This window comes from Phyllobates terribilis, unplaced genomic scaffold (genome assembly GCF_046119375.1).
Source record: "Phyllobates terribilis strain yellow unplaced genomic scaffold, ASM4611937v1 Scaffold_5__5_contigs__length_657084704, whole genome shotgun sequence".
Lineage (NCBI taxonomy): Eukaryota > Metazoa > Chordata > Amphibia > Anura > Dendrobatidae > Phyllobates > Phyllobates terribilis.
Window position 1 is genome coordinate 141,226,418 of NW_027362765.1, and position 17,960 is coordinate 141,244,377.

At 47.5% G+C, this 17,960-nt stretch overlaps 1 protein-coding gene across 2 annotated transcripts in view; it reads left to right on the forward strand.

Annotated features, from left to right (window-relative positions):
- DDX42 (DEAD-box helicase 42) overlaps positions 1 to 17,960 on the forward strand; it is a 23,850-nt gene continuing 5,890 nt past the window's right edge. Inside the window, exons 1-12 of one of the 2 annotated variants that reach the window (XM_073683096.1) lie at positions 1 to 131; positions 2,284 to 2,505; positions 2,649 to 2,796; positions 3,650 to 3,711; positions 4,742 to 4,778; positions 14,747 to 14,899; positions 14,977 to 15,081; positions 15,172 to 15,291; positions 15,367 to 15,543; positions 15,663 to 15,791; positions 15,933 to 16,032; positions 16,288 to 16,335. In XM_073683096.1, the coding sequence (XP_073539197.1) occupies positions 2,291 to 2,505; positions 2,649 to 2,796; positions 3,650 to 3,711; positions 4,742 to 4,778; positions 14,747 to 14,899; positions 14,977 to 15,081; positions 15,172 to 15,291; positions 15,367 to 15,543; positions 15,663 to 15,791; positions 15,933 to 16,032; positions 16,288 to 16,335 (1,294 nt within the window). In that variant the 5' untranslated portion in view covers positions 1 to 131; positions 2,284 to 2,290. The remainder of the gene's footprint in view (positions 132 to 2,283; positions 2,506 to 2,648; positions 2,797 to 3,649; positions 3,712 to 4,741; positions 4,779 to 14,746; positions 14,900 to 14,976; positions 15,082 to 15,171; positions 15,292 to 15,366; positions 15,544 to 15,662; positions 15,792 to 15,932; positions 16,033 to 16,287; positions 16,336 to 17,960) is intronic. The other variant, XM_073683097.1, reaches the window with a different exon arrangement.

The window sequence follows — 17,960 nt, forward strand, 5'->3', positions numbered from 1 at the left end:
GGCGCAGGCAGCGTGCCGTGTGGCGTATTGCTGGCGCGGTGACGTCATTAGCATGCGCCGGCCGCTGCTTGGTGACGTGGGCAGGCGGCGCTGAGCTGTGATCTGCAGCGCGGAGAACGGGGCAGGAACAGGTGATGGCAATGCGGGGATTATGGGATGGGAGCACGGAGGAATGTGATCACAGAGGGAGGGTGAAGGGAGACGTTATCTAATGTCAGGCTCCGGGCGCCTAATAGTGAGGGGCGTAATGGAGGCTCCCCAGGCCCTGCTGAGAGGATTGGGGGTTACATAAAGGAAGAATCCACTCTGATATATGAGAGAATTGCTAATATAGCAACTACCTAATGTCAGTGCAGTTATAGGGATCAAACCACATTCATGGGCAGCTGATTAGGAGGTGTTCATTATCTAATGCTGGGACACTGGGCCTCCACACTGCAAACCTCACCCGAGGCTGATCAGACTGGTGTATGCGGTGGCACTGGTGGCGGCCAGACTGGTATATGCGGTGGCACTGTTGGCGGCCAGACTGGTGTATACGGCGGCACTATATGCGGTGGCACTGGCGGCGGCCAGACTGGTATATGCGGTGGCACTGGCGGCGGCCAGGCTGGTGTATGCGGTGGCACTGGCGGCGGCCAGGCTGGTGTATGCGGTGGCACTGGCGGCGGCCAGGCTGGTGTATGCGGTGGCACTGGCGGCGGCCAGGCTGGTGTATGCGGGGGCACTGGCGGCGGCCAGGCTGGTGTATGCGGCGGCACTGGCGGCGGCCAGGCTGGTGTATGCGGCGGCACTGGCGGCGGCCAGGCTGGTGTATGCGGCGGCACTGGCGGCGGCCAGGCTGGTGTATGCGGCGGCACTGGCGGCGGCCAGGCTGGTGTATGCGGCGGCACTGGCGGCGGCCAGGCTGGTGTATGCGGCGGCACTGGCGGCGGCCAGGCTGGTGTATGCGGCGGCACTGGCGGCGGCCAGGCTGGTGTATGCGGCGGCACTGGCGGCGGCCGTCCAGACTGGTGTATACAGTGCTTGCATTTTGACAGATCCTGTTTAATCTAAGGGGGCTCTCTACTTCTGTAAACGAAACGGCACTCAGTAGCCAGGTGGGCAGCTGTGGTTCTGGCACGCCATGCCGATCAGCTGTGACCAGTTTGTTTCTGGAGGTACATATTGCTTAATGCCGTAGTTAGTAACTGCTGTACTTCATATTGCAGTTTTGCCCCCATTGAAGTGGCCCCCACTGATCTAATAAATATGCAAATTAAATTAAGCTGCTCGTGCTGTACAGATTAGTGTAAATGATAAAGGGGACCCCCCGCGCTCACAGCAGTACTGCTGCCCTCTTGTTATAATTGATCAGCGTTGTTGAGAGTTGGATCCCTCACAGATCTACTATTCTAAGGATGGGGACCATCAAGTTTTAACCCCTTAATGACAGTGTTTTAATATGTGCTTTAGTTTGCCTCTTTTTTTTTTTCCCATCCAAGAGTCAGAACTTTTTTTTTATTTTCTGTCAGAGTAGATATATGAGGGATTCATTTTTTTTCTTTTTTAGCTGGATGAGTTGTAGTTTTGATATACACATATAATGTACTGAAAAATAATCCAACTGAGATGAAAACACACAATTCCGTCAATGTTTTTTGGGTGTAGCTTTCCAGGTTTCATTATGCAGTCAAAATTACCTGGCAATTTATCCAACAGGTCAATATAATACGGCCATACAGATTTTTTTTTTTTAAATTAATGAGTTCAAATATTCTGAAGTTTTAATAAAAATTCTGTTTTGTCGTCATTTTCTTACTTTAACTTTTTAAGTTTTCCGTCATTGAGGTGACGCGCACACTTGTTTTTCAGCAAGCCGAACGGTAGTGTTTAGTGTTACCATTTAGCAAGTGCATGTGAAATTTTGATTGCTTTGTATTGCATTTTTTGGGGGGGGGTGAGAGTTTGGCACTGGCATTTAAGTGGTTACACGGCAGTGATCAGAGCTAACTGTAACACAGCGGGCACCTGATCGGTGTGCAGTGGGCTGCGCGCCTGAGCTTGCTCCATACAGCTGCATCCTCCCTATGATGTAGTATTCCATGATGAGGAGGAAAGGCGTTAGTGAATAATCCCTTTACTGTGGGCCACAATGCATTGACTGGAAGAGGTCCTGATGATGGGACGCATACACATTAGGAAGAAATGTACAGACCGGATTGTCATGTCACCATTTAGCTTGTTACACAAGGACATATGTTGTAGCTTTTATCATAACTTTGTTTGTTTTTTCTTTTTTAGTGCAGCCATGAACTGGAATAAGGGCGGACCGAGTGGCAAACGTGGCTTTGGTTTTGGGGGATTTGCCATCTCTGTAGGAAAAAAGGAAGAACCAAAGCTCCCGCAGACATCACATAGTGCTTTCCGGGGTTCAGCTCCCGGCTTTGGCTCTGCCAATAGCTCCCAGCTGCCATCGTTTTACAAGATTGGATCTAAGAGGGCCAACTTTGATGAGGAGAATGCGTAAGTACAAATCAGAGAGAAAGGGACATGTGCCAGTGCAATCAGGAGGGGTTGTCACAGAGGAGCAGGGGTCATGGCTAAGGTTTATATGTTTGTGGAGCTGAAGTTGTTTTTTTAACCTGTGTTTGTTGTCTTGTCTACAGATACTTTGATGATGAGGAAGAAGACTCCAGTAATGTAGACCTGCCATACATCCCAGCAGAGAATTCTCCAACCAGGCAGCAGTTTCGCACCAAAACAGACTCGGATAGTGAGGAAGATCCCCTAGAGGCCTTTATGGCAGAAGTAGAGGTGATACCCCTTAATATATTAATGTCTGCTTACTGTCTATAGGAACTTTTCTTTTTTTCTTAGTGGATAATAGTGTATCTGAGCTCTGTCTTCTAACAAGCAGTGCATCTTCATCTCAGGGACAGGATAGGTTTTTAGCACCTTGTAATAAGCAATGACATCCTATTGAATGATAGCAAGCAGGGATCTTGGAAAATTGTATACCTTTTTATTATACTCTGTTCTGGTATTACATTTCTGTGGGTGAATTGAATTGTTTTTTATTGCCCTATTAATGATAGGAGCGCTGTCACCGCTCCTTCCCTTATAGCAGGGGTGTACAGCCTGCGATGCCATTCTATGCAGCCTCCCCACTATATGGCCAAAGATATTCTTCATAGTTTCTGTTGGCTGCTCACATGTATTTTCAATGTCAGAGAAGAGGAGGAGGAGAGGCGATTAGCACCAGACCAGTCATTGGTAAAATGGTGCACTCTGCTTCCATCTTTCTGATCCAAATAATTTGGCAGAGTAGCAGAGTCCTGACTCCAGCTTGGCACGGAAAAGGAGTTGAGGAGAAGTAGCCATGCATGAGGTATGTTATGGGAGAAGGGAAACACTCGATTCTTTCAATATCTCTTTTTTTTTTTTTTTGTACTGCACACAGGTGTATAGGGACCATCTATCTTCCTCCTGAAACCAGCAATATAATTGTCTCAGAAGGCAATACCCACTAATAACTATTTTTATTGGGGTCGTCGGGGTTGATTATTGGAGAATGTTTCCTTTGGAAAGTTTTTTCACCCCTGCCTTAAGGGAAAGGCCAGATTGTTCAGTGTGTGTGGGAATCATCAGTTATTTCTGTTGTGCTCAGGATCAAGCTGCCCGGGACATGCGAAAACTCGAGGAAAAAGACAAGGAGAAGAAGAATGCAAGGTATTTGGAAGCTGCCGTTTAAACATAAGCCCTATTTAAACCTCCTGGTCGAGATTCTCCCTGATCCCCGCAAGCATCTGTGACATTGATGTAGACTTGTCACACACGTAACCCACTGACGAGCCTCTCACTATGTATGAGATGCATCCCCCCAGAGCATGTGTTAAAAAGGGAATACCCTATGAAGATGACCGGGCCCTTAAAGGTCCTAGTCATGTCTAAAAACCTGCAGATATGAGGTTAATCTGCAAGTTTATAGTGTTCTGAAGGTAGGAGGCCGCCGCACTGAAAGCCCAGCTACCAGAAGGAAATTAACTTTTTTTCCTCTTAACAGCCTTGGGCTTTCAGTTGTAGGGGCGCGGCTCCAATCACTGCTCAGTAAATAGTGAGCGGCGGCTGTAACCACGTCCCAGCACTGACTGACAGCCGCCTCTACACTGATGCACTGCTAAGCCGGCTGTCAGTCAGTGTTAGTATGTGGTTACGGCCGCCGCTCACTATGTACTGAGCGGTGACTGAAGCCGCGCCCCTACGACTGAAAGTCCAAGCCTGCCGAGAGGAATAAAGTTCTCTTCCTCCCGGCCGCACGGCTTTAGAACACTATTAACCTGCAGGTTAACCCTGTATCTGCAGGTTGTGTTTTTTTACATGACAGGTTCCCTTTTAAACCTCTTGCTGGCAGGAATCAGTTTATCTGGAGTGTTCAGTTAATGCTGTTCCTGTGACAGAGGAATAATATAATAACATGGTGCAAAGATATAACCCAGACCAACCAATCAGGTTTGCTCTATTAGCCTCCTGATGCAAATTGATATTATTGTGGGTTACATTGCTTGACAGCCACATACTACTAAGCCCTGCAGCGCATATTAAGCTCACCTGTACATTTACAACATTCAGGGCCTCTTTCCAGCAGCACATACCCCATTTGTTCATGAATGTATCCCCCCCGCAGTATTTCTAAGGCTTTTACATGGCTGGTATCTGAACTGAGTGCAGGGAAGTTTGTTTTTCCTCTTTTTTCTTGCAGGGGTATCAGGGATGACATTGAGGAAGAAGATGACCAGGTAAGTTTGTGGTTTTGCTTTTGTGTTATACTGAAACTAGTAGTCAAGCAATGCAGGATGTCTGGTCCTTTAAGAAAAAAGTGGCTGTATGGATTGGATACCAGCTTATGACCTGGAGAAGAACTGATGAAACATTGACTAATGTCTTAGAAAGTTTCATGTATTTTCTGTGTGCACTTTTCAGATTAAAAGCCCATTTTATCACGTAAGTATCATTGAAGTGCAAGCGACTGTATCGAAAATCTACCCATGTGAATGGTTACGCATACATAAAAATGTCTGCAGTTGCTGCCCCAGTTAGTAAAATGGTTGTACGAATTCTGAGGGTTTGTGCACATGGTGTTCCTGAAAAAGTGCAGCAAAAGCGCTCAAGAAAATGAACATAATGCACAGCAATGTCAAGCAACATTACTGTGCACATGTTCTGTCTTCTATCATTTCTTTTATCCACTTCAGGGATTCCAAACTGTTCATTCCTCGGGCGACTTCCGCTGAGAAACCGCCTGCTCTTTATACTTAGCAATATAAAGTGAAAGATACTGCAACCAGCATTTTCCTGTAGCGGCTGCTACATGACGTTCTGTGCACAAAACCTGATTTCACTGGAGTGCATCCACTTCTGCAATTCAACCCTGGGGATAGTCTGTTTCATAATTTCTATGTCACAGCTCTGGTGTCAATTCCCACTACCACTAATTCTGTACCATCCCTGGTACAGAAAAAAACAAAGATAGAAACATAATAAGCAAATACCCTGCAGTAAATAAGTAAACAGCAATAGTGCATGAAAATAATATAAGGTACTTACTGTATTTTTCGGACTATAAGACGCCCTTTTTTCCTCCAAAATTTTGGAGGAAAGTGGGGATGCGTCTTATAGTCCGATATATATACTGGGGGCTATGGGGGGAGCGGCAGAGGAGCGGTGCACAGGATTCAACAGCCGCCTGCTGCAGCCTTCACTGTGCCCACTACTAAAGAAAATGAATATGGGCGTGGGGAGCAGTGAATATTCATTTTCCTTAATAGCGCACACACTGTACCTGCAGCACTGCTCCTGGTATGTATGGCACCCTTCATCCCTCTTCCTGGTCTGTATGGCGTAATTCCTCTACCAGGAAGAGGGATGGGGGGGGGGGGCGCCATACAGACCAGGAAGAGGGGTGGGAGGCGCCATGCAGACCAGGAAGAGGGGTGGGAGGCGCCATACAGACCAGGAAGAGGGGTGGGAGGCGCCATACAGACCAGGAAGAGGGGTGGGAGTCGCCATACAGACCAGGAAGAGGGGTGGGAGGCGCCATACAGACCAGGAAGAGGGGTGGGAGGCGCCATACAGACCAGGAAGAGGGGTGGGAGGCGCCATACAGACCAGGAAGAGGAGTGGGAGGCGCCATACAGACCAGGAAGAGGGGTGGGGGGGGCGCCATACAGACCAGGAAGAGGGGTGGGGGCCATACAGACCAGGAAGAGGGGTGGGGGCCATACAGACCAGGAAGAGGGGTGGGGGCCATACAGACCAGGAAGAGGGGTGGGGGGGGCGCCATACAGACCAGGAAGAGGGGTGGGGGCCATACAGACCAGGAAGAGGGGTGGGGGGGTGCCATACAGACCAGGAAGAGGGGTTGGGGCCATACAGACCAGGAAGAGGGGTGGGGGGGGGCGCCATACAGACCAGGAAGAGGGGTGGGGGGCATACAGACCAGGAAGAGGGGTGGGGGGCATACAGACCAGGAAGAGGGGTGGGAGGCGCCATACAGACCAGGAAGAGGGGTGGGAGGCGCCATACAGACCAGGAAGAGGGGTGGGAGGCGCCATACAGACCAGGAAGAGGGGTGGGGGGGCGCCATACAGACCAGGAAGAGGGGTGGGGGGGGCGCCATACAGACCAGGAAGAGGGGTGGGGGGGGCGCCATACAGACCAGGAAGAGGGGTGGGGGGGGCGCCATACAGACCAGGAAGAGGGGTGGGGGGGGCGCCATACAGACCAGGAAGAGGGGTGGGGGGGGCGCCATACAGACCAGGAAGAGGGGTGGGGGGGGCGCCATACAGACCAGGAAGAGGGGTGGGGGGGGGCGCCATACAGACCAGGAAGAGGGGTGGGGGGGGGCGCCATACAGACCAGGAAGAGGGGTGGGGGGGGCGCCATACAGACCAGGAAGAGGGGTGTGGGGGGGCGCCATACAGACCAGGAAGAGGGGTGGGGGGGGGGCGCCATACAGACCAGGAAGAGGGGTGGGGGGGGGGCGCCATACAGACCAGGAAGAGGGGTGGGGGGGGGCGCCATACAGACCAGGAAGAGGGGTGGGGGGGGCGCCATACAGACCAGGAAGAGGGGTGGGGGGGGCGCCATACAGACCAGGAAGAGGGGTGGGGGGGCGCCATACAGACCAGGAAGAGGGGTGGGGGGGCGCCATACAGACCAGGAAGAGGGGTGGGGGGGGCGCCATACAGACCAGGAAGAGGGGAGGGGTGGGGGCCATACAGACCAGGAAGAGGGGTGGGGGGGGGGCCATACAGACCAGGAAGAGGGGTGGGGGGGGGGCCATACAGACCAGGAAGAGGGGTGGGGGGGGGGGCCATACAGACCAGGAAGAGGGGTGGGGGCCATACAGACCAGGAAGAGGGGTGGGGGCCATACAGACCAGGAAGAGGGGTGGGGGCCATACAGACCAGGAAGAGGGGTGGGGGGGGGCGCCATACAGACCAGGAAGAGGGGTGGGGGGCATACAGACCAGGAAGAGGGGTGGGGGGCATACAGACCAGGAAGAGGGGTGGGGGGGGCGCCATACAGACCAGGAAGAGGGGTGGGGGGGGGGCGCCATACAGACCAGGAAGAGGGGTGGGGGGGGGCGCCATACAGACCAGGAAGAGGGGTGGGGGGGCGCCATACAGACCAGGAAGAGGGGTGGGGGGGGGGCGCCATACAGACCAGGAAGAGGGGTGGGGGGGGGCGCCATACAGACCAGGAAGAGGGGGGGGGGCGCCATACAGACCAGGAAGAGGGGGGGGGGTGCTATACAGACCAGGAAGAGGGGTGGGGGGGTGCTATACAGACCAGGAAGAGGGGTGGGGGGGGGGGGTGCTATACAGACCAGGAAGAGGGGTGGGGGGGGGTGCTATACAGACCAGGAAGAAGGGTGGGGGGGGGACGCCATACAGACCAGGAAGAGGGGTGAGGGGGGGGGGACGCCATACAGACCAGGAAGAGGGGGGCGCCATACAGACCACGATGAAGGGTGCAATACATACTAGGAAGAGGAATGAGGTGGACCATACATACCAGGATGGGGGGATATTAACAGAATTGGGGGACATTACCCCTATAACAGTATCAACAGCAGACCCCCTCCCCCTTAACAGGGCATCACTACCACATTTTTTGCTTACTTTTTTTTATATGTTCCTCTAAAACCTAGGTGCGTCTTACAGTCTGAAAAAAAACGGTAGTTATTTTTATCATTTCGATTAAAAAAAAAAAAATGCGAAAGCCATCCCAACACGTCACAGTGACCCTAATTGGGCCGGTCCTAACCTCTAAAATTAAAACCTTACCTTTTGTCAAGTGACATGATTGTGGATAATGGCTGGGAAGGACTGAACCCGGCTAGTAGACACACAGCCATGTGGAATCACGTGAATATAATGTCAGGCTAAAAAAAAGGCAGGGCACGCCTTTTATATGCACAGGGTGCAAACAAACTGTAAAAAAAACAAAAGCCTAAAGAACTGAACTGGGATATAAGTTGGTGTGCTTGTTCACACTGGCCACTAAACAGATAAAAACAAAGAAACATAATAAGCAAAAACACTGCAGTAAATAATAAACTGCAATAGTGCATGAAAATAATATAGGGTACTTGGTTAACATAATTTTGATCAAAAAATGCAAAAGCCATCCCACCACATCATGGTGACCCTAATCGGGACGGTCTTAACCACTATTCACACTATTTAGACACACAGCCACGTGGAACCACATGAATTCACTGGTACACGGGGTGAAGTCCCAATTTCTGCCTGAGTTTTAGGATTCGTTTAGGCATCTAGCAGTAGCCTATACATATTGTATGTGTTTAAGTACTGATCCTTTCTTTAGCAGTGACTGGGAAAGCAGTGGTGGTGGCATGGTGCTTGCTGAAGCATCATAGACACCTTATTCTACTGGATAGGCCATTAATGTTTAATGTGTTATTCCCATGTTCTTTCATGAGTAACATTGCAAAGTGTTTGTAAAAACAAGAAACTTTACAATTTACCTATTAAAAAGCCTCTCCATTGTCAAGAACAGAATTGACTAGGTTAACGAATATGCACCTTATTCAAGTTTTTTCGTACTGAGCTTATGAGCACTGCTCTGAAACTGGCCAGGAACGCTGGAGCTCATGGTTAGCTCCCAATCCCAGCCAGCATTAGTTTCCCTGTGCTCCTGCAATGCTGTAGAGGCAAAGCGGTCTCATATAGTAGCATTGTAGAGGGCCAACGGCGCAACAATACCGCTAGTATGAACGGTCTGTCAATCAAGCAGGAGCACACCTCTTACATAGTTGCATAATTGACCCATACTGTGAACTTTCCAGTGCTGCAAACAGTGGTAGGTTTGCCTCTGCAGTATCAGAGGGGCAGTGAAGGTGGCCAGATCAAGCGGTCTATCCAGCTTCAGAGCAGCACTTATTTCCTCTATAGCAAGGGGTTTGTAAGTGCTGCACTCTATGCATAGGAGACTGGCCACCACTGATAGACTGCACTGTTGGCCGGTACATAGGCAATGAGTAGGGAACAGAAAGGATTTTTAATAAGTAAATTCCAAAGTTGCTTCTTTTTAAAAGCATTTTTAATCATTATATTATTGAGAATAACTTTTGTTATTCCTAGGTAACCATTTTAAGCCTTTTAAGCAACTAACAGACCAAACAGCATTCATTGCAAGTAGGTTTGAAGGTGTCGCAAATAAATAGTATAGAGCACGGGTGGGCACTTCATTTTCTCGAAAGGCCACATGAGGGACCGGTACTGTTGTGGAGGGCCAAATCAATAAGCTGAAATTAATTCTGCTCAATATTAATATTAACGTTAACATATTAATATAATTTTATATTAATTGTATCACTTAATACTGAGCCGAATTAAGAATGCTGACATCCCCCTATATACCGTATGAACCCGCACACTATATGTTGTATGAGCCCTCACTTGGCGCCCTACATATACAATGTGAGCCCTCACTTGGCGCCCTACATACATGCAAACATACCATACACATGCTCCCGTTCCCCCTGTGCACTGATGCTCCAAAGTGCACAGCTGATGAAGTTGGTGAAGTGACGTCATCACATCTGTTGGCACAATCACAGACACTAATTGGTGGAAGATGGAGCCGGCAGCTCCGTCCTCCCATCAGTGTGTTCACCGTTGTCTGCATCCCAATGATGCAGATAGTGGGGACAGCGAGCGGCAGGTGAGGGCATGATGCGGCCCGTGGGCCAGAGTTTCAGTCCTTCGGCTATCTTGTTCCGGACTGGAACAGCAAGAGGGCTGTATATGGCCAACGCATCCCAGTTTGCCCAGCTCTGGTATAGAGGGCTCATTTCTAGAGGCTGTGTACAAAAGTCATTGGTAATATTAATGTACAGACGCCAGTCTGCGTAAACTAAGATGGCTTTACTATTGCTGGTTACTACTTTTGTTAGACAGTGAGTCTTAATACTTACACAGTCCTTTCTATGAACGCCTTCCTATATGATTGTCAATACATTACTCACAAAATGTTAGGGATATTTGGCTTTCAGATGAAAAATGTAAAAAGTTCACACATTTAATATTTCATCATGAAAGTAGGGCATTTATGTAGAAGCATGCAATGATGATTTCCTCATCTCAAACAATTTATGGAAACAAAAGCCAACAGCAGTGGTGGGTATACCCCAGCAAATGTCAGTGTCTATATAACTTGTCATATGGCCTTAAGCATCAGTTATAGCTTGACAACGGCGTCTCATGCTATTCACAAGTGGAGTTATTGACTGCTGAGGCATGGCATCCCGCTCTTATTGAAGGGCGGCCCTCAGGTCATTGAGGTTCTGGGGTACAGAGTTAGGCTATGTGCCCACGATGCAGATTTTAAGCAGAAATTTCCTGAGCGTTTTCTCCTCTCCCTGGCAGAAAAAACGCATGCAGATTTTACATGCGTTTTTTCTGCCAGGGAGAAGCATTTTTTAAGCGTTTTTACATGCGTTTTTTTCAAGCGCTTTTCCAAGCGATTTTGAGCATCACTTGGAAAAGGGCTTGACAAGTTGGTCACACAATATAAATCCATGCAACCAGCATAGATTTATATTGTGTGACCGAGATTTCTGCTTAAAATACTGCACTATTGGTAAAAAAAAAAAAAAAGAATTCTAAAGTAAAAAATAACAATATTCATGCACACCTCTCCGGCGGCCCCCTGTCTGCTCCAGGCGGCGTCCTCTCTCCTTGGCGGCCCGCGCGGTGTACTGGCAGGACCTGCGGTGACATCATTTAGTCAGCTGATGGTCACGTCACCATCACCTGAACGCTGAAGTCAGCGGTCGCGTGACCATCAGCTGACTAAATGATGTCACCTCAGGTCCTGCCAGTACACCGCGGGCCGCCGAGGAGAGAGGACGCGGCCAGGAGGAGACCGGGGGCCGCCGGAGAGGCGAGTATGAATATTTTTTATTTTTTACTTTATAATTCTCTTTTTACTTGCAGGTACTATGGTACCCGGGTCTGGAGGAGAGTCTCCTCTTCTCCAGACCCTGGTACCATCCGCGCATTGAACCACATAACATCTGCATGTATACATGCTGATATTATGCGGTTCAATGCATGTCAATGGCAGCGATTTTACCGCGAAATAGCACAATAAATGGTTGTGCTGCGGATTTTTCCTCAATGATAATCCGCAGCGTAAATTTCCGCAGCATGTGGACAGCACATGCGGATTATCATTGGGAAACATGGCAGACATCTTAACAAGCAATTTCAATGTGTTTCCACCGCGGAAACGCATTAAATCCGCATTGTAGGCACACAGCCTTACGAGCCTCTACATGGCGACTCAGCTGATCCCACAGGGTTTCTATAGGATTCAGGTCTGGAGAAAGTGCAGGCTGCTCCATGTGAGGTTCTCCAGTCTCCAGCAGCCGTTCCCCAATGATGCGACCTCAATGAGCTTGGAGCATTATCGCCCATGAAGATGAAATTAGGCCTATGTTGTTCTTATAGATGCACAATGACTAGATTAATTAGGTTATTCAATTAGTAGGGGCCATTCATAAAGAGTAGGGCAGCTCTGTACTGACTAGACACACCTGCCCACACTGTAACACCACCACCACCACCAAAGGCTCGTCCGGTGACCACAGTGGCTGATGCATAGCGCTCTCCTTCACGTTTCCAACATTGTTGACCGCCATCATTTCTGCTCGGTATGAATCGGCTTTCATCAGTGGATAGCACTAAGGCCCACTGGTCCTCACTCCCTGGACCATACAAGATGATGACCCCTGTGCCTGGTGGTGTGGTCAGATACCCATGCAGGCCGTCTAGCACGCAGACCACGCTGATGTAAAGGGTTTTGAATGGTCTGACATGACACTTGGATGCCACTCACCCTCCCATACATGTGCCTGGAGTTGTGTTGCATTCATCATCCGTTTGGAATATGGCCAAAGGACGTCCACTTCTCTGCCTTTCTGTGACTCTTCCACTCTCTCTGTGTCTCTGCTGATGACACTCTAAGCTCTGCGGCCATTTCTGTGTGAGAACATCCTGCTTGAAGCCTAATAATGGCGAGGTACTGGTCATCAATTGTTAGGTGTCGTTTGGGTCTCATGATGTCCATATGTGAACAGCATGATGAGGAGGACTGTTTAATACCAATTCTCATTGAACCCCGAAACTTATTGGGCGATTCATGGATCAAACACCTGTTGTGAATTTTGCCATTAAGCTGCTTGTTAGAGAACAGCAAGTTGTACAAAAAGTACTGAGATATTGAACAGCTGGACATGTGCAGTCACAAGTTTAGAGAAGGTCACATTAAGTTCATCTGAAAAGGTTAGAGGGTATTTTAGGATCATCCTTAAATTTCCCCCGAAAGGCAATTATCCCTAACTTCCAATGGTTTGTGGTATTACATTAACAGATATGTTTCTCTCTCTGAATATCTCTGGAGGTTGCTTATGTGGTGTAATGGAACAATCATCAGTAGGTTGTACCTTGTGTGTAAATACCCTCCTCAACATTGAAATTGCACCAGCGAGGAGGAAAAGTCGTGGAATTATGGAAATCACAGGATGGATAGACATGTCATTGACGTGCAGATGATTATAAAATGGAAGCAAAATTTTCAAAACCTCCTCAATTTATTCAGTTTTTAGTATAAGTGACAGGCACCTATCCACCTTGTCATGTTATCATTGAGGTTCGTAATGGTTGTCTGAGCAATGTTCTGCCACGCTGATCGTCAAGATCTGCTGCTGGCAGCTCTTTTTGCAATTGCTGTAAATAGATAATGACGTCCCAGATGTGCGCAATGGGAGACAAGTCCGTAGACGCTGCAGGTCATGGTAGCACATTTAGGCCACTCACAGTAGCAAGAGCGTCATGCAGCCAGGAATTGTCGTGCTGAGAAATGGCCATACTTCTGGTTCTGCATCCAAATCAATGTACCGCCGAGCTATCGACTTTTCTTTCTTAGCATTTCAATTTCACTTTTGGAGTGTGTATTTATTTTTTTATTTGATTTATCACTCTTTGTTATGTGGTCATATTCTGGCCTGAAGCTGGTAATCCAGCTCTGCTCACTTCCAGCAGACATGACATCACCGGCCCTGCCCGCCTCTTGATATAAAAAGAGTCAGATTACCCCTTTAAAAGGAACCTTTCAGCACATTTTTACATATGAAAGTATTGGTATAGTTGTATAGGTGCTTCTCCCCTAATTTAAATTGATCCATTTTTATGTAGATTTAGGTGATTTTTCTAGGATTACAAAATGGGGTCCACTATTTTTTCTTCTTGTGTGAAGCCTGCAGCATCACACACACGACATGTTGCTATGTCCACAAAATGGACCCCTTTTTTTTTTTTATCCTGGAAAAGACAGACTTCCAGCTCCATTAAAAATGGTGCTTCAGAGCTATGTATTCGGCATCACTGGGGGTCCCAGCAACCAGACCCCTAGTCTTTTAAAAAAATGATCCTGCTAGATTAGCTCATGCATTTAATTAACTCACCTCTAATGTGATGGCTAGCACTACTTCTCTGGTGGTAATGATGATGTTACGATTCACAAGTGCTTTTCCTGGTTTGCAATGTAATGTTTATAGAACTCAAGCATTGGGAGGTCCGGTGTATATACATCACATAGGAGACACCGAGACTGCTGCGTATACATCACATAGGAGACACCGAGACTGCTGTATATGCATCACATAGGAGACACCGAGACTGCTGTGTATACATCATAAGAGATGGATGGGAGCTCAAAGCGCACTAATGCTGCCCACAAAAAGCGTTCTGGCACTAGCTCCACAATGTTTTGCAGTGAAGAATTAACAGGCCGGGGGCCGACAGCCCAAGCACTAAGATCCCCAGGAATCTACCCACAGGAAGGGAAGTTTATGGCCCATGGGCCAGAAATTCCCTATCCCTGTTTTAAAGCCTTATACACAGTCCTAGTTTAGTCTTACAGGGCACTAGGGACTTCATGTGCAATTGGGCGATGCCTCAATATTGCACTGTGATCTCGAATATGAGCAGTGCCTGGCCCATATTCCTCCATGAATGCTGTATTACCAATCTGTACAATAACCTAATTGAAGGATATAAGATTCCACCAGGTCGTTGTCTCCGCTTTACGGACCTTGTGATTGCATGAGATTTTTCTGTATGCAAAATATATTGTTTTGTCTGCTGAGTCTCTCTCTCTCTCTCTCCCATAGGAAGCCTATTTCCGGTACATGGCGGAGAACCCAACAGCTGGGCTCCAACCTGAAGAGGAAGAAGACAACCTTGAGTATGACAGTGATGGTAACCCTATCGCCTCATCCACCAAACGCATTATTGATCCTCTGCCTCCTATAGACCATACTGAGGTAAGGGCAGGATTACTGTGGACTTAGGTACTTCTTCCACAACCTTCTTCATTTCTTATGCTATGATCTTTTTACAGATAGAATATGCTCCTTTTGAGAAGAACTTCTATGAAGAACATGAGGAAATCACATCTCTGACTCCTCAGCTGATTGTGGATCTGAGAAATAAGCTGAACCTGCGGGTGAGTCAATCAGTGTTATGTGGCTCCATGTTACTATGTATCATCATGTTTCACGGAGATCAGGAGTGTAAATGTATCTAATAAATGCAGGTCTCCGGAGCTGCCCCACCACGGCCTGCCAGCAGCTTTGCTCACTTTGGATTTGATGAACAGCTCATGCACCAGATTAGGAAGTCTGAATACACCCAGCCCACACCTATCCAGTGCCAGGTAAAGCCACTGCAAACATCCCATATTCTGAATGGCCTCTACTTTTACCTAATACGGTCTTGCTCCTTTCTCCAGGGTGTTCCAGTGGCGCTTAGTGGACGAGACATGATTGGCATTGCCAAAACTGGAAGTGGTAAGACGGCAGCATTTATCTGGCCTATACTAGTACATATTATGGATCAGAAGGAGCTACAGCCAGGAGACGGGCCCATTGCTGTCATAGTATGTCCCACACGCGAGTTGTGCCAGCAGGTACTGCCTAGTCCTACATAGTACTATTGGTCATTAATGAGGATGAGGATTACATTCCGTTTTTTTGTTTTTTTTTCCATTTTAACTCATTGACTATGATGGTGGTTCTTGTCTGATAGATTCACAGTGAGTGTAAGCGATTTGGCAAGGCCTACAATCTACGTTCTGTGGCAGTGTACGGAGGAGGCAGTATGTGGGAACAGGCAAAAGCTCTGCAAGAAGGAGCAGAAATAGTGGTTTGTACACCGGTGAGTGACTTGGTTGGTTATCGCCTACCGCAACCACGAGACAGGCACACAAGATGGCTAAGACATCATTCACAAAGTCATACTACTTTCAGTGCAACTGTGTAATTTTGACACCTAAACAATTATATTTTTATTTAACAGGGACGTCTTATTGACCATGTAAAGAAAAAGGCAACTAACCTACAGAGAGTCACCTACCTTGTGTTTGATGAAGCTGACCGCATGTTTGACATGGGTTTTGGTAAGGTCACGCCACCCATACACACGGATTGGCCACGGGCCCCCCACACACGGACTGGCCACGGGCCCCACAACCTGAGCGTGGCAGCCTGATAGAAATATATTAAGCTCTCATGCTCATGTTAGTAGACCTGGGGCCAGTCTGTGCATTGCGATCCGTGACTGAACCAAGATCCATGGACGTCTGCATGAGCCCTATATGTTCATATAGTGATTTGTAATCCCCGACCTACTGAAATGTTCTCTCTGCTTTCAGAATACCAAGTACGATCTATCGCTAATCACGTGAGACCGGACCGACAGAGTAAGCGAACAAAGGGCCTTCATGTCTGATGGTTTTAGTGGATTGTATAAAATACTCTTTATATTTTACAAAGAGCTTTTTCTTTCTTCTATCTTTTTTATTAGGGCTTGTTCACATGTTGCGTTTTTTTGTTTTACAGTACCAGCAAAGTGAATGAGATTTCTGAAATCTCATGAACAATGTTGCATATTTTTTCCTTGCAGACTTGAGGCCGTATTAAATCTGTAGTATGGCAATTTGTCCAGTGTGGTTTGTTTTTTGTTTTTTTTTATTTGTTTTTTTACTTGTATTATTGAAGTGTATACAACTTAACAAGGTTACATCATAGGACAAACTGCATTTCTCATTGCTCATGAATACTGTCTGGCAAATCTAACTCTGCCCTTATCATATACCATAGGTCTAATATCTTAACTAAAAGTGTAAGGCCTCCATGTCAGGCACCAAATATCACATAGTTTATCATGAGTGAATACTCCATCACCAGAGACTAATGTGAATCAAACCAAGGTTTCCATACCATATCAAATTTTTGAGGACAATGTCTACTTTTGTATACCACCCTCTCATAGGAAGCTTCGGTATTTACCATATTGATCCAGTGTGAAATTTGCAAGGATCTTCTATGCCTCCATCTCATGACGATAGCTTTGCAAGCCAAAAACGGTTTCCCTGGGAAGAGTGCGAGGGTAGTGAAGCCAGTCTCCTCATCAAGGATTCCTGATGAACACACCTTAGGGCAGAGTGGTACTGGGGATGTATGATCTCCATGAGGATAACTGACCTCCTTCCAAAACTCTGCAATACTAGGACAATAGCACATCAGGTGTATAAAACCTGCAGTGGTGGATCTACCTATTTTATATAACCTGCTAGGAGTAGGAGTCAGCACTGATTGACTATATACATTTGGACTAGCTTGTTATTAATTGCTGGTGAAACATATTGTGGGGAGGTCAAGTCCTCGCTCCAATCCGCCTCTGATAGGGAGGGTATTGGTGTCCTCCATTTGGCCTCAACCAACAATGGTGATGAGGAGCACCTCCTGCTTGTAACTGGGTGTATAAAAATGAGATCGGCCCCTTGCGTCCCTGGCTTCTTGGAATACCAATCAGTGGGCATGAGGATATGAGAGCATTTCCAATGTCTGGCAACTGGGTATTTAGGGCATGTCTTAATTGCAGATACCTAAAGAAAGCATGTCTGGGGACTTGATAGAGCTGTTGACATTGATCAAAGGAAACAAAACGTCCTGGATATATACCTGTGCCAGTGTCTTGGTCTTTAAGTTTGACCAAAACTGAGCATCTTGGGAATGTAGCAATTTGGGAAGAACAGTGTTATGCCATTAGGGGGACTAGAAAACTGTGTCCTTGAATTGAAAAATCTTATCTTTTTGGTTGCTCTCCACACTTGAACCACAAGTCTGTGAATTGGGAAGAAGGAGCATGAGTATTGCTCTTGTGCCTCCAAGACCCGCCATAGACTCTGAAGACTCAGTGCACAAGGTGGTGGTCAGAATTAGGCAAAGCGAAGTTGGCCAGCTAAGTAGTGTAAGAAGAAATCCTCGAGAGTCGCTGGGCCTCTGAAGAGTAGTCCGTTTCAGTTTGTGTCTGAGCCTCATA